General features: G+C 62.3%; 2 protein-coding genes across 2 annotated transcripts; both read left to right on the top strand.

Annotated features, from left to right (window-relative positions):
- Positions 1 to 568: 568 nt before the first annotated feature.
- On the top strand, positions 569 to 8,659 carry TMEM39B (transmembrane protein 39B). Its single transcript, XM_010217230.2, has 9 exons — positions 569 to 613; positions 1,378 to 1,586; positions 3,395 to 3,614; positions 3,862 to 3,945; positions 4,508 to 4,662; positions 5,527 to 5,863; positions 7,228 to 7,415; positions 7,816 to 7,936; positions 8,282 to 8,659. Exons 2-9 carry the CDS (start codon positions 1,459 to 1,461, stop codon positions 8,516 to 8,518), a joined length of 1,470 nt encoding a protein of 489 aa, XP_010215532.1. The 5' UTR covers positions 569 to 613; positions 1,378 to 1,458; the 3' UTR covers positions 8,519 to 8,659.
- Positions 8,660 to 18,755: 10,096 nt separating this feature from the next.
- Positions 18,756 to 19,904, top strand: MARCKSL1 (MARCKS like 1). The gene is made up of 2 exons (XM_088531007.1): positions 18,756 to 18,841; positions 19,320 to 19,904. Exons 1-2 carry the CDS (start codon positions 18,764 to 18,766, stop codon positions 19,902 to 19,904), a joined length of 663 nt encoding a protein of 220 aa, XP_088387133.1. The 5' UTR covers positions 18,756 to 18,763.
- The last annotated feature ends 1,003 nt before the right edge of the window (positions 19,905 to 20,907 follow it).

Raw genomic sequence — 20,907 nt, forward strand, 5'->3', positions numbered from 1 at the left:
TAGCCCCCAGAATTCACGTTGCTCCCCTATAGCCCCTGCCTTTACCCCGCGGAGCTTCTGGGGGCCCTGCTCTGCACCCCGGTGCCTGGAGCCCCTGTGTGGCCTCCTGGAGCCTCCCTGGTCACCCAACGCGCCCCTTCCAGGTCCCCTCAGCCCCCCGCACTCCCCAGGGCCCAAACCCGCTGCCCCCGGTGCCCTCACAGAGGCCCCGTCCCCGTGTCCTGCTCCCACGCGCTCGGGTTCCTGCCTTCCCCCCCGACCCCCCAAACACCCCGTCCTTCCCCCCATGCTATAGGGGCTATAGGCACCTCTGGGACCCACTGACGCCGTCCCTGGAAGGATCTTTACTTCCTTGGCCTCAGCCCCACGTGTCTCCTGCACCTTGGTGTCCAGGACTAGGGTTACTGCTTAGCTGGGGGGGGCTCTGTGGCTTAGCATAAGCTTTAAAAATTGTCTGAGGGCAGTTTTAAACCTCTAGCAAAGTTTCTTTATTCCAGGTGCTAATTGGCAAGCGATGCAGACTGGAGATTAACTAAGAAAAACTGGAATTTTAAACAGTCGATGCGGCCTGATCCAAGTTTCTTCATAACTCAGACTTCATTTATAGTAAATGGTATCGTATCATCCTACTCTTTCTTTAAATAGTATAGATTATTCTAATATAGACAGAATACAGATTTCTTGTATATAGAAACAAGGAGTTATTTTAAACTTTGGGATCATTATTGTTGCTTAAACTGGCAAGCGAGACCTACAAAATGTTAGTTTGGGCTAATGTGCTGTTGAGCTCTGTGCCATGCAAATGCACAGCAACAAATATCCTGAAAATGCTACAGTATTTTTTTCACATTAAGGAGCAACGAAGATGCAGGTCTTGAAACGAGCTGTGAGTTGGTGCTTCCAGCCCACAGTTGGGCAGGAGGGGGTCTAGATAATATCCCCGGTTTCTTGAAATCCTCTGGGCAAATTGTTTAATGTCTCTGTAAGTGTATTGCTCTGCCTGTGAAATAGGTGTAACACCACAGGGCTGCAGATTAAATTCCTTTTAAATTGCCTTGGGATGGGAGAGCGGCATGAAGAGCTGCTTTCTGCTCGCTCGAAGCCTCTCTGCGTTGGGCTTCAGCCTCTCCAACAACCCACAGCACCTTAACAAGCTGCTGCATGTCCTAGGAGAGTCAGTCACTATCTGAGGCCACATCTCTAGCCCGTGGCAAATACGGGAGGGGATGGAGCTCAGCTCAGCCACAGTGGGAAGGGTTAAGCACAGTTACATTATTCTGCTTTTTGCTGCGAGCTGACGGTGTGACCGGGCGGTCACCGCGGTCGGGCAGGTGTGCGCTGAGCAGATAATCATAACTGGAACCCTTTTCTCTCCAGTTTTAAGGGCTGACGCAGGAGCTGCGCCGTGAAGAGCAGAGGAGGCCCCCGGAGGAGCAGCCCCCCGTGCCCGGCGTTGTTATGGCCGGGGGCAGGCGGGGTCCCAACCGCACGTCCTACTGCCGAAACCCCCTGTGCGACCCCGGCGCCGCGGGCGGCTCCGGCCACGCCACGAGCTCCTCCGTGACGGGCGTGCGCTCCCGCACCAGGTGAGCCCACGGCTCCGTGCCCACGTGGGCTCACGGCTCCCCTCCGGAGCAGGCGGGAGGACAGGAATCTTCCCAGCCCTGCTCAAGTCCTCCTTGCCGCGCGGACATCGGCGCGTGTTACATGTGCTGGTTTGGAGAGGTTCTACCCCTGCTTCATGTGAGCTAGCAGACACCTGGGAGTGTCCAAAAGCCTTTGCCAACCACTGCGTGGAAAGGAAGAATAGGGAGAAATACGGATCCAGAGCCTGAATTCTGGTGGTTGCCACTCCTGTGCCCCAAAGCGGGTGTCAGGATAGGTGTTTGTGGGTCGAGTTTGGCCAGGTAGGTGATGTGGAGGCTGCGCTTCCTGGGCAGGTTCTATCTAGAGAGTTGGTTGTGTTTCTGCTTGCGAGGCAGCGAGGAGGAAGGAGAAGCAGTGCAGCAGGACGCAGCTGTGTAAGCAGCAGTGCTGGGAACTCTCTGCATGGAAAGGGGTAGATCTGCCTCAACATACTCCCTGCGTGTGGCCCGAGGCCAAAAAATGGGTCTGGTTTCTCAGACAAGTTAGTGCAAGGCTGCTGAGAGTGGGGCAATCCTCCTCGCAGACGCCTTGCTGGGAGAGCAAGCCCAAAGGTGCTTGTCACAAAGGAGCTGATGCACAAACCCACACCCCAGCTCACCTCCGAGTAATTTGTTCTGGTAGCTGTTCCATCTGATACCAGCTGCTTAAATACAGGTCGGGCAGAGCAGTTCCCTAGTGCCCCGTGTTCCTTATGCCCATGGGAGCCTTGATGTGCGGGAAGCCTCCGGGGATGGAGGGGATGTGTCCCCAGGGGGTGCTGCTGAGAGAAGGATTTGGGAATCTTGCAAAAACACCCTTAGATCTTGGTGCTCAGAGCAGAAAGGGCCTTGTAGCTGCGTTTAAAGCCCCTTCTGGAGGAGCGATATACAAGAACGGGCCTTATTGGAACACTGTTCCCTACAAGAGGCCGAATCAGTCCTGTGAACTTTGCAAACTGGGGATCTCAGAGAGAGTTCAGGTTCCTAAGTCCTTGCACAAGCCTGATTTGAAGCTACCAGACTCGTATTTTAAAAAGCCTGGTTAGACCTGCCTGTGTCCATCCCTGGGCTAAAAGTTTTCCTGCAGTCACTCCAAGGCTTCTGTGGTTTTGGGATTTTCAGCAGGAGTTTGGCACCTAGTGCTCTGCAGGTTCTTTGAAACCCACACCCAGATTCCTCTGACTATTGTTATTTAGAGATTGCAAATCAGGGGAGATATATCTAGTGCATATTAATTCTCTTCCCTTTGATTAAAAGGGTGGGTGTCTGGAATTGTGTGCGTGCTCACACAGGAATACACACCTCTGACTAAACTTGTTTTTCCTCCATAATTGAATAGAAGCTGAAGAATGAGAAAGGGCTTGTGTTTAATTACTCTATATTTCATGTTCAAGCACTCTTAGAAATGCAAATAGCAACTCGAGACCTAAACACTTGCAATCAATTAAAAAGCCCACTGGTTGCCCACTGGGCAGCATGACACAGCCGTGGCTTCTGAACCTGACTCAGAACAGGGGATTTAATATCCAGTGGCCTGGCGCTGTCGCCTGGCCTGGTTCCAAATTTTGCTTTGCATGAGCAGACTCCTGCTCGACCTGCCTGCGGCGGCCACTCTAGACACCCTCAGGGTGCTCGTGCAGTCCTTTCCGATGGCAATCAGTGCAGGTTTTGCAGTCAGTGTTAGAGCCAGCTGCCCCTGCACCGTGGGACGGGGGGACAGGGCCGCGTTCCGCTCGGGGGCGTCACCGGCTTTTCCTTTTCCTTGGCAGGAGCGGGTCAGGCACGGGCCTTTCCAGCCCCCCGCTGGCAACCCAGACGGTCGTTCCCCTGCGGCACTGCAAGATCCCGGAGCTGCCCGTGGAGAGGAGTGTCCTCTTCGAGCTGCAGCTCTTCTTCTGCCACCTCGTTGCTCTCTTTGTCCACTACATCAACATCTACAAGACTGTGTGGTGGTACCCGCCTTCGCACCCGCCGTCGCACACGTCGCTGGTGAGCACCCAGGGGCTCCCCTGGGTCCCCTCTTGGGTCTCGAAGGCTTCTGTTGTCTCTGTTCTATGCAAACTGCACCCAACTCCCCAATCCTGCAGGATTGTGCCTCTCACTTGGCAAATTTGGGACGCTGGCTTTCCTCTTGGAAAAGCCCAAGGAGAAAAGCGGATTTTGGGAAGCTTCTCGGTCAGTTGTGTGTTTCTGCTGCCTGATGGAAAATGGAATCATGTTCTTTTTGTCCCTGCAGAATTTTCATCTTATTGACTTCAACGTGCTGACGGTGACGACCATCGTGCTGGCACGCCGGCTCATTGGTGCTATTGTGAAGGAGGTAAAGTCCCCACGTGGAGCTCAGACCACTCTTTCCTATCAAGTGAATGCAAAACTGCCCCTTTTGGAGCTTCAAACTCTTCTGTCCTTTTCTAAAGAACTTTGTGCCGTGTTTAAATCAGAAACTGAGAGCAGAAACTTTTTGTTTCTGATTAACCATCTCATGTAAATTCTAATCTTCCCACTTCTTCCTTTCTAAGAGCAGTATTTGGCTCTTTCTTTTTTTGTTTTTCTCTGAGATCTATTCTCTCTAGCTTTCCACAAGGAGAAACCAGTCTAGTTTGGCTTCTGCTGACTGCAGAAACGTTCTGTGGTGAGCAGACCCCAGATAGCAGACTGGTCCCATAGGTAATTGCTATAGTTTAACCCAAGAGCTCTCCAGAAAAGGCCCCATCCCGGCCATGGGCTTTGGAGGAGCCCGTTTGAAGGAGGCCTCTCCTTCCTGGGGCACTCAGATAAAGCCTCCTACCAGCTCTTTCTCCATACACATTTCCTGCTCGTTTCCTCTTTGCTTTCTGGAGGAAAGCGAGTCCTCCTCCTGCCCTGCTTCTTCTCTCCCTCAGGCTTCCCAGAGTGGCAAAGTGTCCCTGCCACGCTCTGCCTTCCTGGTGATCACTCGGTTTGCTGTTCTCACTGGCACAGGCTGGAGTTTGTGTCGATCGATAATTCACCTCTTCAGAACCTACTCTTTCCTTAACCTGCTGTTCCTGTGTTACCCGTAAGTATCTCTCCCGTCATGGGTGTGTGATTTCCAGGATTGCTTCAGTGTTACTCAGATGCAGTGAAGCTTGGAAGCAAATAAGCCCTCGATTTCCCACTCACAAAACCTAAACAACCCGTTTCCTCGTTGTCACGTTTCCTCTTGGTTGCAGGGCATATCTTTACCATTTATTTGCGTTTCAGCTTTAATATAAGTGTAAATTGTAGTTCTTAAATTGCTCATGACCTGTGAAAGGGATCACCTGCTTTTCCCAGGGTAAATGAAGACCCATTTTTTCAGTTCACCTTAGTCCTTAGGCACCTCCCCCAGATCGAGTGGATCAAACCCCTTCCCTGCTTTATCTTAACCAACATAAGGAAACCACTTCTATTTGCAATCAAGCAGTGGAATTGCTCTCTTCCCTCTGGAAGATGTGAGAGGAAGCATCTCATGAAGATAAAAGATTTGGTGCTGTTAAAAGTGGCCTGAGTAGATGGGTTGAGGTCAGATAGGTGGATGGAGAGGTGAGATGGTCTGTGCTGAGGTGCAGAGGGTGATCTTAAATAAATAGATGATGTGCAGGGGGTCAAGCAGAGCAAGGAAGGAGGGATGTTAGACACTGGAAGCACTGCTGGCCTGTTGCTGGTGTGAATATCCCCCGGCCACCTTCGTTGCAGCCTTTTAGAGCCCATACAGTGTCTAAGGGGATCATAGGGCTGTAATTTGTTTGGCAAGTGCGTGTGCCTTCTAGATGCTCTTTTTTGGGGTTTATATAGGTTCTGTGCCCCGGTGGGAGGGGATGCGAGGTGCTGACGTGTGCTGCCAGCACAGGCACGGCGTGCTGGCGAGGCAGTAACCAACTCTGTGTTCCCGCTGCCCCAGGTTTGGCATGTACATTCCCTTCCTCCAGCTGAACTGCGACTTTCGGAAGACGGGCCTGTTCTCCCAGGTGGCCAACATCGGACCCAGGGAGACCGGCGAGGTGAACTCCCGCAGCAGAGCCTACCTGGCCGTGCTGAAGGAGACCTGGAAGCAGCACACGCGGCAGATGTACGGCATGGAGGCCATGCCCACGCACGCCTGCTGCCTCTCCCCCGACCTCATCCGCAATGAGGTGGAATACCTCAAAATGGACTTCAACTGGCGCATGAAGGAGGTGCTGGTGAGCTCCATGCTCAGCGCTTACTACGTGGCCTTCGTGCCCGTCTGGTTTGTGAAGGTGAGTGAGCCCTGCACATACTTCACCCTCCTCCTCCTGTCCTGGGACTGCCTAGGGATCCTCCTCAGCTCCCTATGGAGCTGTAGGACTCCTGGGACTGCCTAGGGATCCTGCTCAGCTCCTTATGGAGCTGTAGGACTCCTGGGACTGCCTGGGGATCCTCCTGAGCTCCCTGTGGAGCTGTAGGACTCCTGAGACTGTCTAGGGATCCTGCTCAGCTCCTTATGGAGCTATAGGACTCCTGGGACTGTCTGGGGATCCTGCTCAGCTCCTTATGGAGCTGTAGGACTCCTGGGACTGTCTAGGGATCCTCCTCAGCTCCCTATGGAGCTATAGGACTCCTGGGACTGTCTGGGGATCCTGCTCAGCTCCTTATGGAGCTGTAGGACTCCTGGGACTGTCTAGGGATCCTCCTCAGCTCCCTATGGAGCTATAGGACTCCTGGGACTGCCTGAGGATCCTGCTCAGCTCCTTATGGAGCTGTAGGACTCCTGGGACTGTCTAGGGATCCTCCTCAGCTCCCTATGGAGCTATAGGACTCCTGGGACTGCCTGAGGATCCTGCTCAGCTCCCTATGGAGCTGTAGGACACCTGGGACTGGCTGGGGATCCTCCTCAGCTCTCTATGGAGCTATAGGGCTCCTGGGACTGCCTAAGGATCCTGCTCAGCTCCCTATGGAGCTGTAGGACACCTGGGACTGGCTGGGGATCCTCCTCAGCTCCCTATGGAGCTATAGGGCTCCTGGGACTGCCTAGGGATCCTCCTCAGATCCCTATGGAGCTGTAGGACACCTGGGACTGCCTGGGGATCCTCCTCAGCTCCCTATGGAGCTGTAGGACTCCTGGGACTGCCTGGGGATCCTGCTAGCTCCTTATGGAGCTATAGGGACTCCAGGGTGACTAGTCCTTCCTGTGCTCATCTGGGAGGGCAGAGCTCCAGGCCAAGAAGATTGACTTTAATAAGGGAGGCAACACAAAGGAGAACAAACTTCTTAACTGTTCTATTTAGTTTCACAGTACGTTGTGCAATGAGACAAATGTCTCCTAGTAAATCTGTCAGACGACAGGAATTGGCCCAAATCACCTTCCCGCAGGATTTGGGATCCCACCCAGCATCACGGCAGCTGGGAGCAGCGGGGCAGAGGGAGCTATTTCCCCGTTTTTGCTGATGGCTGATGATAGCATCAATGTTTCACCACGGCGTGTTCAGGAGTTGCACAGCAGCCATCCTATGTGGGCGCTCCTTTTCCAAGCAGGATTAATCACTGTGTGAAAAGCCCCCGTTTTCCCTGGCGGAGCACCGTGTGTCCCGATGGCTCCGTTAGGTCTGTCCCAACGCGTCCCCCGTTGCTCTTGTCCCCCCAGAACACGCAGTACTACGACAAGCGCTGGTCGTGCGAGCTCTTCCTGCTGGTGTCCATCAGCACGTCGGTGATCCTCATGCAGTACCTGCTGCCTGCCCGCTACTGCGACCTGCTCCACAAAGCTGCTGCACACCTGGGCTGCTGGCAGAAGGTCGACCCGGCGCTCTGCTCCAACGTGCTGCAGCATCAGTAAGGATTTCCCTCCTGGCATTAGGGCTGGGGGTTGCTTTTAGCAGGCTCCTTGGATGGGCATCCTGATGAGCAGTCAGTGCTCCAGCCGTCTCCCTCCTTCCTGTTGCTCCTAAGGGAGAAATAAAGGCAGGGCTGCCGACATGCACACCCTGTCTGCGCTGTCCACCTCCAAGCGTGGCAAGCAGAGCCCTTTTCTGGCAAGATTCCTGCTGCTTCTGGCCAGGGATAACTGCCCGGGTCTGTGCCTCAGGGGACCAAAATCTGCCCTCCCGAATGAGCACAGCTTTGTGCTCCGGAAGCGGTTTCCTGGGATGGCGGGAATGCGGGAGAGCTCTCCGAGCCCTGTCTGCAGCTGTGGGGATGGGATTGAGAAGCCCCTGCTCGTTTTGTGCTCCAGGTGGACGGAGGAGTGCATGTGGCCGCAGGGAGTGCTGGTGAAGCACAGCAAGAACGTCTACAAGGCCGTGGGCCACTACAACGTGGCCGTGCCGTCCGACGTCTCGCACTTCCGCTTCCACGTAAGATTCCCGTTTCTTCCTGGGGATTCCGTTACGGCGCCGGGGCGGGATCCGTTGTTCTTGAGCACTGTAGAGCCCGTGGCTGCCAGAGGCAGCTCTCCGAGCACGGGGACGGCCCCGGGGAGGCACGAGAGGGCAGTGCCACGGGCTGGGGTCAGTGCTGAGATTAGTCCCACATCTCCCTTCCCTGCAGCCTGGGCCTCTGGCCAGAGCCGTTCCAGCTAACCTGGGTCTCCAGAGGGCCATCCCAGTGGGTCAATCCCACCTCCAGGCTTCCACTTCCCATGTCCTGTCCAAAACACCTCCAGAAGGGCCTCCCTCCCCTCAGGGCGCTCTCTTCCACAGTTTTTTTTCAGCAAACCACTGAGAATCCTCAACATCCTAATCCTGCTGGAAGGAGCCGTCATTTTCTACCAGCTCTACTCGCTGATCTCCTCGGAGAAGTGGCACCAGACGATCTCGCTGGCTCTGATCCTCTTCAGCAATTATTACGCCTTCTTCAAGCTGCTGCGTGACCGGCTGGTGCTGGGCAAAGCCTACTCGTATTCTGCCAGCAGAGACTCAGAGCAGAAGTTAAATTAAAACAGTTGCACTGATGCTCAGCTTATTACAAAACAAACAAAACGAGAAACCCTCAGAGCTTTGTATTTTTGTTACCACTGCTTTTTTTTTCTTTGATAACTGATGTAATTAAAAGGAAAAAACATATTTTTTTACTCCCAACGGTTGTTTGTGTGTTTGTTGTCTGGTGAGCTCCCACGGGAAGGGCTTCCTCCTGTTTGTGTTTGGCAGGAGCAATTTATTAACAATGGTGCTTGGTTCTGAGAGGTAAAACACTTTCCCCTGCTGCAGTCCGAGCTCCAGCTGGCAGCGAGGAGGAAGATGAGAAATTACAGGTGCGTTGGAGGTCCCAACCTCCCCTTCGAGTCCGTTTGTAAGTGACCCCGGGGAGCTGATGCTGTTTCTTGCTGCGGCTCTGGAGAAGCTCCTTGCTCCAAACCCCTGCAGCCCTTTGGGGCCGCGATGAGCTCGGCCCCGGCGGGGCTCACGCCGGGGTCTGGATCCCGATCCCAACGGAGGCAGCAGGGCTCCAGGATGAGCTCGACCTCGGGGACACAATCCAGGTAAACCCCACGGCAGGGAAGGGGCAGGAGCCTCCTTCCCCCACGGCGGCGAGCAGCCACCGTCCCGGTGCCTGCCAGGATACCCATCCCTATATGTGTATTTAATAAGCCCCTTGCTATGGATTTCCATTGTGTGCTTTCCTCCTCGGCGTCACGCGCTCATCGGAGGTGACAGAGACCAACAGGAGAAATCACCGAGCAGCAGCTTAAAGAAACGATCCCGCTCCAGGAGCAGTTAGGGATGTCTGGAATCATTAATCCCGGCTGAGCACCTCCTTCCAGAGCCCAAAGGCTCCCGCGCTGCGGACGTGGGAGCGGAGGCTCCGCGGGGACCGGCGCGGAGGGCAGGAGGCAGCACCCGCTCCCGCCTGGATTGTTCCCAGCACAGGGCTCCTTCCAGTGCTGCTGCTCCTGCCCAACCAGCCCGTCAGGTCTGCCGGGACTGGGGCTTCCGCACGCTCCGGATGAGCCGGGTGACATCACCCAGGACGGATGAGCCAGGGTGACATCACCCGGGACGAGGAGCAGGAAGGAGCTCGGCCCCGGGTGACGCAGGGCTGGGCCAGGGGATGCTCCTGGCGAGCGAGGAGGGACGGGGCTGTGGAGCACCCGTGGGTGCCCCAGCCCCGCGAGGCGCCAGGATCGGCCAGGATCAGCCCAAGGTGCCGGGGACACCCGCGCAGGGCCACGGAGGCCGCAGCTGCATCCGGGTTTGGTTCTGCAGCTGGATCCGCGTGGCCGTGGCCGCATCCCGGCCGGGCCCGCGTGGCCACGGGGGCTCCATGGCCACATCCAGGCCTTTGTTCCCGCTCCTCCGGCGCCGCTGCCGCGAGATGGCGCCTGCCGAGAGCTCCGGCACCGCGCGCTCCGGCACCGCGCGCTCCGGCACCGCACGCTCCGGCACCGCACGCTCCTTGTTGTCCGGCCTCGCCGCGCAGCGGCACCAGCCGTCCCTGGGGCTGCTCTGTGTCCTTCCTCCTCCTCCTCCTCCTCCCTCACCCGTGTCCCAGCGCTGGGAACAGCCAGAACCCGCGTCCCCCCGTGCGGGGACGCTCTGGCCGTGCAGCCCCGGGGTGGCCCCGGCTCCCCCGCACGGTGACAGGGACCCTCGTGTCCCCCCAGCACAGACCCTGCCCCGCTGGCACCCGGAGCCCCCGTCGTGGCCGGGCCCTGTGCGGCTCCGGGAGCTCCGGCCGCTATCTAGGCCACGGGAGCACCATCTGTCCCAGCAAGATTATTGCAAATGAAATAAGAAAGGTCTTAGCCCGGGGACTAAACACTGAATTGTGGCGCTTTTCCCCCAAAGGAGCCGTGCGCGGGAGGCAGGCGGCCCATCCCGGCTGCCCTGTTGGGGGCCGGGGGTGATTTATTTGCAGGGAAATTAAAAGCAGCGGGAGCCCCGCAGCCCCCTCCCCGCTGCGCTCTGCAGCACCACACCTGATCCCACGAGTTCCCCCGCAGGAAAGATCCCGCCGGGAAAGCACCGGAGCCGGCCGGGCCGGGGCTCTCCCTGGCTCCGCGGGGGCAGCGCGGGCGGAGGAAGAGGAAGGCAGCGAGACGAAGGCCTGCGCGGGCCGTCCCGGGACGGAGCCCGGGAGGAAGGAGCGGAGGGGAGAGGATTTTGCTGGAACGTGCAGAAAAGCGGCAGGAAGCGGCCAGGGAGCCGCGGGGTCCCCGTCCTCGTGTCCCCACCCGCTGCCGTCGCCGTCCGTCCCCCCGGGCAGGGTCCCCGGCGGGCAGGGGGCCGCGGCGGCGGGAGGAAACCCGCGCGCGTCCGGCCTTTCCCGAGGCCGAGGGTTTCCTTCCTGCCATTGAGCGGGACCCCGAGGTCGGCACGCAGCCCCCGGACGCCGGGGCCCCTCGCTGCCGCGGGGCTGCGCGGGGGAGGCTTCCCACTCCCTTCCTGGCCCTTCCAGCCCTCTCCGCCGGCTTCTCCGGGATTGCCAGGGCGCAGCCAAGTGGGAAGGGGACACGTGCCGGGGTCCGAGGGGCTCTGGGAGCTGCGCTGCTTCCCACAAAGGCTCTTCCTGCTGGGAACGGCAGGGCAGCGGGGCTGGGAGCAGCTTTTGTTTCCCTCTAACACGGGGCTTTCCCCGTGGCCAGGCTCCTGGGGGGATCCCAGGGCGGGAATTCCCTGCGGAGCAGCTCCCAGTCACTCAACCTCCCTCTCGCTCATCCCCACATCCCGGCTCCGCCTGTCCCGATGCCGGGAGCCCACGGGCACGGTCGGAGCCCGGCCGGGCTCCATCTGCTTCCCGCCGCACTAATCCCGGGATTAGCGGCCAGGCGCAGGTTTGCCGCAGGTAGCAGCCGTGCCGGGGGCCGAGGTTACGGCTCATCCCACTCCAGTTGTTCCCCGTTCCCAGCCCTGGGCGGCTCAGCTGGGCCACGTGCGCCACAGGGAATCTCCCAACGCCGCTTCCCAGCAGGGAAGAGACACCGGGAAGCGGCGGCTCTTCCAGGAAACAGCCGCCCGTGGCGGGGGGGGTCAGTGTCCCACTGGCATCGCATCCGGATGCCGCTTTGGGACAAGATGGAGGGTCCCCATCCGCGGGGGAGGGTGGTCCAGGGTCCGGGCGGTTGCTAGGCAACATGGCTCTCCTCCAATGGGGGCTGGCGCTGGTGACGTAATGGCCCTCCCTGCCCTCCCATTGGCCGGGCAGGCCCCCCCTGGAAAGTGATGGGGACCCCCGAGCTGCCCCATGGGGACCAGGGACCCCGTGGGGACGAGGACGGCGGGAGGGGACCCAGCCCCAGGGATGGGGACAGCCCCGGACACGGAGTGGGGTCCCCATCCCCTGCCCCCTTCATCAGGGCCCCGCCACGGGGAGGTTTCCCGGATTTTCCGGTTCCTTAGGAATCCCTTTGAAGCTGGCGCTGCCCTCGCAGCCGCCCGGGGGCTGTGCTGGCCCTGACCCCCTCACACACACGTTTCGTGCCACAGTGTCCCCTCTGGGCTCTGCCCCTGCTCTCGCACACGGTGCCCATTAGCTGGGCCCTGCGGGACAGGCCTTAATTGGCAGCGCTCAATTAGCCCTCAGGCTAATTAGCAGGCTCCAGGTTGGGCCCCGGGATGCTCCGTGTGTCCGGCTCCATCCGTGTGCTCGTCCGCCCGCCGCCTCCCTGCCACTTTCCTCCTTCCTTCCCTCTCACCCGGGTGCTCCCTGCTGCCTTCCCGCCCCACCTGAGGCCGCTCAACTCATTGCACTTGTGCAGGAAAACCCCCGCGCACCCCATTGCGGTGCCGGCCGCTCGCTCGGACCGAACCTGCTGCCCCCCGGTCCCGGTGCATCCCGGAGAACGCGGCACCCGGGACCCCTGCGGGAGCAGATGGCACCGCGCGGGGACAGATGGAGCGCAGGGCGGACGGAGCAGGGGCCCCCCCGGCCTTCCCGGCCTTTCCGTGGCTCTTCCGCCCGCCGGGGCCGCCTTCCTGCCCGGAGCAGCGCTCCTGTTTCCTGCCCTGCGCCGGGGTCACCCCGGCCCTTCCGCTGCCCCGGCCCCCGGCTCCTTCCCGCCGCCGCTCCCGGGGCTGCCGCTTCCCCAGCTCCTGCCTGGCCCTTTCCCTGCTTTTGCCGTCCTTCCGCACCGGGTCTATCCAGTGTCGCTCCCATTCCCACATCCTGCTGCGTTCAGGACCTCGGTGGCGATTTCTCCGTTTTCTCCCAGAAAAGGGATGGGATGGAGCAAATATCCTTGGGGCTGGTGCCCCGGGACCAGCGCTGTGCAAACGGGGCTGCTCCCAGGGAGCCACCGCTGATCCGATTCCCAATCCCTGAGCTCCAGCCGGGTCCCGCAGGGGACAGTGACCCAGGATGAGGCGGCTGCCGATGTGGGAGCCAAATCCTGAGTCCAAACCCTGCTCCAGGGCTGGGAAGCGCTGTGGGGACGGGGCAGGTGACAACGCTCACGGCTGTGCCAGGCTCCAGTGGACAGAGCCGCCTGTGGCGCTCCCGGCTTTCCGGAACAGCGGAAAGGAGCAGCCAGGAAGGAAAAGCACCGCAGGGAGAGCCCCGTCCTTGCAAGACAACTGGGGGAATCAAGGCACTGAGTCCTGAGCGGCTCCCCAAATCCCTGCCACCTTTCCCACCCTGGGGACAGGCTGGGGACCGGCTGCTGCCACCAGTCCTTGGCGCCAGCTAGAAATAAGTGGATTAGATCCCAATCCCGTTACGGCCGCAGCAGCCGCGGGGCAGCCGGGGGGTGCTCGGGGCAGGCGCGGAGCATCCCATGGGATGGCGCATCCCAGGCCCGGCTGCCTGCTCATCCCGAGGCTGCAGCATCCAGGCTCTAATGAGCTGGAACGGTTAATTAGTCAGCGTCAATTTATGGTAATTAGCCAGGGGAGATGCGAGACGGAGGCCTCTGGCACCTGACTGGGTGGCGGGGAGGGCATTGCACACGTGAGTGTGCAGCTGGGTGTGAGTGTGCGTGCAAATGCAGGTGTGCATGCATGTGTGTGCATGCAGATGCAGCCACGTGTGCATGCACATGCGTGATGCACATGTGTGCATGCCCCAAGTGCTGCAGCCATCCCCCTCCACCAAGCTCCGAGGAAGAGCGGGTTTGGGAGCTGCAGGAGCGGCCCGGCCGTGGCCCCGGGGCTGGGATGGGACGGGACAGGACGGGGCGAGCGCTGCCGTTTCCTGTGGATGATTCTCGCTCTTCCTCGAGCCGAGCGAGCGCTGAAACCGCACCGGAAACCACAGGGATTTCCAGGAGCCCTGGGAAGCGCTCCCTGCCCCTCGGCTCCGGGCCGGCCGCACGCAGGGTCACGCACCCGCCGGAGCATCAGCGGGGCCACAGCAAAGCAAAGGGGCTCCCAAAACGGGGGCCAACGGGGGCCCGTGCGCGCGGTGCCGCGGAACAGGGTTAGTGGGTCACGGCAGCGCCCGCGGCTCCTCCCCGGCTGCGCCGCACGGTGCCCGGCACGGGGACGGCGACACGGGCACCGCGGCCGGGCGAGGGGACAGCGACGGGCAGCCCGGGGACGCGAACCCTGCAGGGCACCCCCGGCTGTGCCGGGTTAACCGTGACCGTGGGGACAGCGGCAGGGCCGGGCTGGTCAAGGGGGTGAGTCCAGCCCTGGCCTCCCCAAAGCAGCCTGCATGAGCGTGCCAGGCGTGGGGACACATGCGGCTTTGCACACGTGGTTTTGCACGCTCATCTTTGCACACTTGATTTTGCACGCTCGGTTTTGCACACTCAGTTTTTCACACTTCGTTTTGCACACTTCGTTTTGCACACTCGGTTTTGCACACTTGGTTTTGCATGCTTGTCTTTGCACGATCGATTTTGCACGCTTGTCTTTGCACACTCGGTTTTGCACACTCAATTTTGCACGCTCGTCTTTGCACGCTCGTCTTTGCACGCTCATGCCCGCCTCCCTTCGGCTCCGCAGCGTCGTCTCCAAGCCCGGGGCTGCCGGTGGCCCCGGTTTCCGCCCCCATCCCCATTCCCGGTGCGGCGGCCCCCGCTCCCGGCGCCGTCCCTCCCCCTGCGCGGATCCCGCTCCGGAGCAGCTGTTTCCATGGCTACGGCCATGCGAGTCCCGGGAAGATGCAGCTGTCACCGCAGCGCGGGGGGCGGGGAGCGCCGGGGACAGCGGCCCCGGGGGGGACACGGGGCCCTGCCCAGCTCCGGCCGCCCCGCGCGCTGCTCCTTGGATCGCAGCCGCCTTCCCGGCGCCTGGAATGCGAAGGGCCGGGCTGGGGCGAGGCGAAGCTCCCGGGAGCCCCTCACCCGGCTCTCTGGGCTCCGCTTGCGCCCCAGGGACCTCTGCCCGGACCTTGGGGACGCTTTTGGTTTTTGTTCTGAGCCAGCGGGGAATTCGGCTCCCGGTGGTTGAGCAATGGCGGCTGCCGGGAAGGAGGGGGTTTCTGCTGGGAAGTGGCAGCCGAGGGGGATTTCACGGATCCCAAGGCTGCCAGCGCCCGTGGGATTCCCCCTGGAGCGGCGCTCGGCCCCTCGGCTCCCGTCCTGCCCAGCCCACACGTGTGACGAGTGCGTCGTGGCTCTGCAGAGCAGGAGGACCCCGGGGCTGCGCTCCGGGTGGCCGGGATGGAGAGGGAGGAGTATGGGATGCTGGAGATGCCCACAGCTGGGAAAACCAAACACCCGGCAAAGCCTGCAGCCCCTTGGGCCCTGTGGAAGGGATGTGTCCGTCCTCCCGGGCACCTGAGGGCACATCCTGCCTCCTCCAGGCACCTGGGCACCCATCCTGGTTCCTCCTGGGCATCCATCCAGCACCCATCCTGCCTCTTCCCGGGCACCCATCCTGCATCCTCCTGGGCATCCATCCTGCCTCTTCCCAGGCACCCATCCCGCCTCCATCCAAGCACCCATCCTGCCGCCTCCAGGCTGCTCCCGCTCCCTCCAGCCCTTCCTTCCCGGCCGGGTCTCCGTGTCCATCCGGCCTCTCGGCGGCCGCCCGGGCCATCCAAGTCCCTTCCCCCACGTCCGCCGGCTCCGCACACACTGGCCGCTCTCTCCGCGCCCTCGGATGCGGCTCCGAGGGAACAATGCGCCGCATTGTCTCGCGCGGCTCCCAGGCAGCGCAACAAAAAGACACATTGACTCGCGCGGAGAAAGAGGCCCATAGAGCGCGCGGCCTCGCAGGGGGAGGCACCGCTGCGCCCAGCTCCGCGGTGCCGGGTCCGCTGCGTCCAGCATCCCGGTGCCAAATCCGCTGCGTCCAGCATCCCGGTGCCAGATCCGCTGCATCCAGCATCCCGGTGCCAGATCCGCTGCACACCACATCCCAGTGCCAGATCCGCTGCATCCAGCATCCCAGTGCCGGATCCGCTGTGCCCAGCATTGCAGTGCCGAGTCGGCTGCGTCCAGCATCCCGGTGCCAGATCCGCTGCACACCACATCCCGGTGCCAGATCCGCTGCACACAGCATCCCGGCGCTGGGTCGGCTGCGTCCAGCATCCCGGTGCCAGATCCACTGTGCTCAGCATTGCAGTGCCGGGTTGGCTGCATCCAGCGCCACGGTGCCAGATCCACTGTGTCCAGCACCCCGGTGCCAGATCCGCTGCACTCCGTATCCCGGTGCCGGATCCACTGTGCCCAGCATTGCAGTGCCAGGTCCGCTGTGTCCAGCATCCCGGTGCCGGATCCGCTGCACTCCGTATCCCGGTGCTGGGTCGGCTGCGTCCAGCATTGCAGCGCTGGGTCCACTTCATCCAGCATCCCAGTGCCAAATCCACTGCACCCAGGAATGCAATGCCGGGCCCGCTGCGTCCAGCATCCCGGTGCCCGATCCGCTGCACCCGTCATCCCGGTGCCAGATCTACTGCATCCAGCATCCCAGTGCCGGGTCTGCTGTGTCCAGCATCCCGGTGCCAGGCCCACTGTGCCCAGCATCCCCACACCCTGGCCCGGTCAGAACAGGCCGGCAGCGGCACCGGGCTCGGCACAAAGCGGGTCCCGCAGCGCGGTGCCGTGGGGGGCCCGTGGGCCCATGTACGTGCGGGACGGATCCGTGGGTTGTCCCCACGCTGTCCGTGCAGACACACTCCTGCCCCCAAGGTGCTCCCGCCCTGCCACGCTCCCACAACACCTCCCAGCGCAAACAGCTCCGGAGGAAGCGGAACGGGAAAAGCTTCCGTTCGGCCAGAGCGTGGCCTTTGTTTCCATGCGGAGCTTCCCTTCTCCCGAGGAAGGAGGCTCCGAACACGCTCCCTGCTCAGCCCGCAGGGACCTGGCAGCAGCCGGTGCGGCCTCGACGCCCTCCCGGCCTCCGTGGCCCTGTTCCCGGCTCCCCGCTGTTCCGTGGCTCCCTCGGGACCAGGAGGCTCCGTCCCGGCACCGCGATCCAGCCCCGCAGGGAGGAGGCCACGGGGGCGCACAGGGCCGGGCGGCGCGGGATGTGCACGGAAAAGCGGGAGCGGGAAGCGTCGCTGCCGTTGCCATGGGATCTGTGGAGCCCCAAGGGCACCCGCGAGGACGGGCCCTTCCCGAGTTTCTATGGGAAGTGGCACGAGCTGTGGCCACAGCTGTTCCCAGGGGCACAAGTGTCCCCAGCTTCCCTGATCCCGCTCGGCCCCAGATCCCTCCGGAGCCGGGAAGGGCCGGGAGGAGGCCGGGTGCATCCAAAGGCAGCGCTCGCCTGCATCCCGGCATGCGCCAGCACCCGAACCCGGGGCTGCTGCTCCTAAGGCAGCACCCGGCCGGGCTGGCCCCACCGCCATCCCCTCCCCGGCGAGATCTAATTAGCTAATTCCTCGGCTATTTTCCAATCAATACGGAAATCCCGCTGTTTTGCTCCCAGCGTTGCCTGTTGCCCTGGCCAGGCTGCCGCTCACCCGAGTTAGGCCCCGCAGCGGCCGCTCAGCCCCGGGAATCAATCCCTGTGTTAATTCGGGCTGCAAAGAGGAGGATCCTGTTGTCGGCAAAGCCTGGCCGGCCCCGAGGCCGCGGCGGCCGCGCAGACAGATTTGTCTGCCCGTCCATCTGCTGGGGACGCCGCCTAATCTGCAAATCCCCGGTGCCTCGTGGAGCTGCGGAGCCGCGTTCCGAGCAGGAGCCCCATTCCAAGCAGGAGACCCGTTCCAAGCAGGATTCCCGCTTGCCGTGAGAGCAGGGAGCAGCCACCCCTGGCCGGAGCGATGGCCACGCTTGGATCCCCTCCCGCCTCCAAAACGGGCCCTCAGCGCCTCCAAAACGGGTGTTTCGGAGCCTGGCAAACGCCACCGGCTCCTTCGGCGGCCCTGGCAGAGCCGCCATGCAGAGGCCTTTATCAACTGGCGACCAAAAGTCAATGAGGAAGATCCGCCGGGTTTAATTAACACACGAGCTTCTCCCTCGCGGGGGGGAGCCCACGCGAGCCGGGGGGGAGGACGGCGGGAGACAAAACATGACCTTGTTGCGGCGCGCGCACAGCGGCGCTTTGTGTCCCCGGCAGCGCTGCCCTTGAGCCCGCACGTAGCCGCCGGCGCAGCTGGGCCCCGGCCCCGCGCGGCAGCTTCCCCCAACGCCGCTGGTGGCCGTGGCTGCGTCTAGGGACAGGGGGACACCGCGGGGTGCGGAGGCGCAAAGCGGCCTCGTCGCTGCTGGCAGCCCTGGGCGGGCACCGCGGTGGCTTGACGGGTCCCCGCGCCCGGGTGGCCCCGGGTGCCACTGGGGCCGTGGCACCCGCTTGGCTTTCGTCACCGCTTCCCTTTCTCCCGCACTCTCCCTTGCCCGGAAAGCGGGGAGGAGCCGCGGGGAAAATCCTGCCCGTCCGTGTCCGTCTGTCCGTGTCCGTCCGCCCGTGTCCGCCCGGGGAGCGCGGCCAAGGGCCGGGCGGCCCCAGCGGGACCCTCCGGGGTGGCGGGACCTCCCGGGGTGGCGGGACCGGTGCGGGGGGGGGCGGCACCGCGGGGCCCTTTGGGGACGGATGACACCGGGGGTGGCCGCTCCCCGCGGCGGTGGGGACAGAGCTGGGACAGCCGCACTTGGGGGGTGACCTGGGGTGGGGGGACACGCGGGGTGGGGACCCCCCATAGGGGGTCGGCGGCCCTCGGCCAGCGCCGCCCGCTGAAACCCCCATCCCCGACGGGGCGGCGGCGGCGGCCCCCGCCCCCGGGGCGGGCTCGGCGCGGTCCCGCCCCCCCCGCGGCCGCCTTATAACGGGGCGGGCGGGGGGCTCTGCCCGCCGCTTCCCGCCCAGCCGAGCGCCGCGCCGGGGCCCGCGCGCTCCGCGCCCACGGGCCGCACCATGGGCAGCCAGGGCTCCAAGGCGGCCCGCGGCGACGGCGGCGCCCAGCCCGCCGAGCCCGCCAAGGCCAACGGGCAGGTAGGGACCGGCAGCGGGAGCGGGCGGGCACGGGAGGGACAAAGGGCGGCGGCGGCGGCGGCGGCACCGGGCGCGGTGGCGCCGCCGTCCCCGGGGCCGCCGCTCCCCGGAGGGGGCGAACGGCGGAGCCGGGGCCGCCGCCCCGCCCGGTAGCGCGTGCGGAGCGCGGGCGCCTCCCGGTGGCGGCGCAGCTCGGACCCCCCCACCCCCCTCCACCCCCCGGTGCAACCGGCTGCAGCTCCCCCGTGCAACCCCCCCGTCCGCCCGGTGCTCCCGGCGCTGCCCCGTGCGCGCCGGCGGGGGCTGCTCTGCCCGCCCTCCCTTGCTGCAAAAGGGGTGGAGGGGCAGATGGGGGGCAGTTTTTGGGGTGGGGGGCAGATAGGGGGGCCGTTTTGGGGGTGGGGGGCAGATAGGGGGGCCGTTTTTGGGGTGGAGAGACCGGATTTCGGTGCCTAACGCGGCGCTGGGCTCCCCGCAGGAGAACGGCCACGTGCGCCTCAACGGGGACATGACGCCCAAGGCGGCCGTCGAGGCGGCGCCCCCGAACGGCACCGGCGCCGCGGAGCCCCCCGCGCGGGAGAGCCCGGGCGAGGGGGGCGGCGGGGACGCCATCGAGCCCGCGCCCCCCGCCAGCGCCGAGGAGGCCAAGGCCGACGGCGCCGCGGCCCCCAAGGACACCCCCAAGAAGAAGAAGAGGTTCTCGTTCAAGAAGTCCTTCAAGCTGAGCGGCATCTCGTTCCGGAAGAACAAGAGGGAGGCCGGGGACTCGTCCGCGTCGTCTCCCGGTGAGGAGCAAGGCAAGGCGGGCGCCCCGGGCGAGGAGCCCCCCGCGGAGCCCACGGCTCCTCCGGCAGACGGGAACGCGGAGGAGGAGAAGGGCGAGAGCGGCAGCGCTGCCGGGGGGCAGCGGGAAGCGGAGGCCAAGGGGCAGGAGGCCGGGGCCACCGAGGAGGAGAAGCAGCAGCCCGGGGCGAGCGCGGGGGACACGGCCAAGGCCGAGGAGCCCTCGGAGCCCGCGGCGGCCGAGCCGGCGGCGGCGCCCGCGGAGCAGCAGCAGGAGTAGAGCCCTGGCCCGGTCCTCGCTCGAGACTCTCACGCCGTCCCGTAACGCCCGGCCTCGCCGCCGTGCCCACACACCTTCCGTCTGCAGACAAGCACGCTCTAAAATCGCCCTTCCTGAGTTATTTCTTCCCTTCACCCCTTAGAAAATGGGTCTGGATTCCCCCCACCACCACCACCACCACTTGGGGTAGTTTTACCTGAATCCTTTAAAACTGTGGAGGAAGACTATCCTGGACATAACTGGAATTTACAGTTTCTAAGAACCCAGATTTTTACATCGTGCTCTGGTATCTCTGCTGGCATCAGGACTGTTCCGCGCCCGGCCAAGCAGCCCTTGAAGCCCAACAAGCCAGTGACTGTTCAGTGGATTCTTTTTCTCAGTTCACATTCCTGGTTCTGACTTCATTTAAAGTATTTTGTGCTTTTTATAGAAACCAATGGTTTAAAAGCTAATCTGGTTAGTTTTTTATAATGTCTTACTATTGGCTTAAACCCATAAAGCTTGTAAGTCCGCTGTGTTTAATTCTGCTTCTGAGGGATAACTTTTGGGGTGTGGGGGTGGAGGGAGGGGGTGTGCCAGCTGTACAATGTGAAGCGATGTTGTTTTTCTCTGTAAATAATTTTTTAATGGCCAAAAACCACTTGATTTGCAATTTTCTAACTCCTTAAAAAAAAGCTGTATGGGTTTTATTGTAACATTTGAAAGGAATAAATGGTGACCCCTTTATGGGTGAGCTGGAGTCCTTCTTGTCCCGGATGCTGAAGCAGGGCCCGGAGCAGTTGCTGATTGAGTTCACCAGCTGCTGCATTTAATCACTGCAGCCCTAGCTCTGCTCGTGCTTAATTGACTTGCAGCAGATGTAGAGCCCCAGCCACAAAGGACTTTCTCACAGGAGCCTCTTGCCGCTGCCCCGATCGCTGCTCATCCGGCTGCTCCGCACTGCAGCTTTCCTAGAAACCTGCCCAAATTCCTGCTGGGGGGCGGAGGGGAGGCTGCGGGATGG

Source organism: Tinamus guttatus, unplaced genomic scaffold (assembly GCF_059628265.1).
Source record: "Tinamus guttatus ecotype Peru unplaced genomic scaffold, ASM5962826v1 Tinamus_guttatus_pri_ptg000397l, whole genome shotgun sequence".
NCBI classification, from domain to species: domain Eukaryota; kingdom Metazoa; phylum Chordata; class Aves; order Tinamiformes; family Tinamidae; genus Tinamus; species Tinamus guttatus.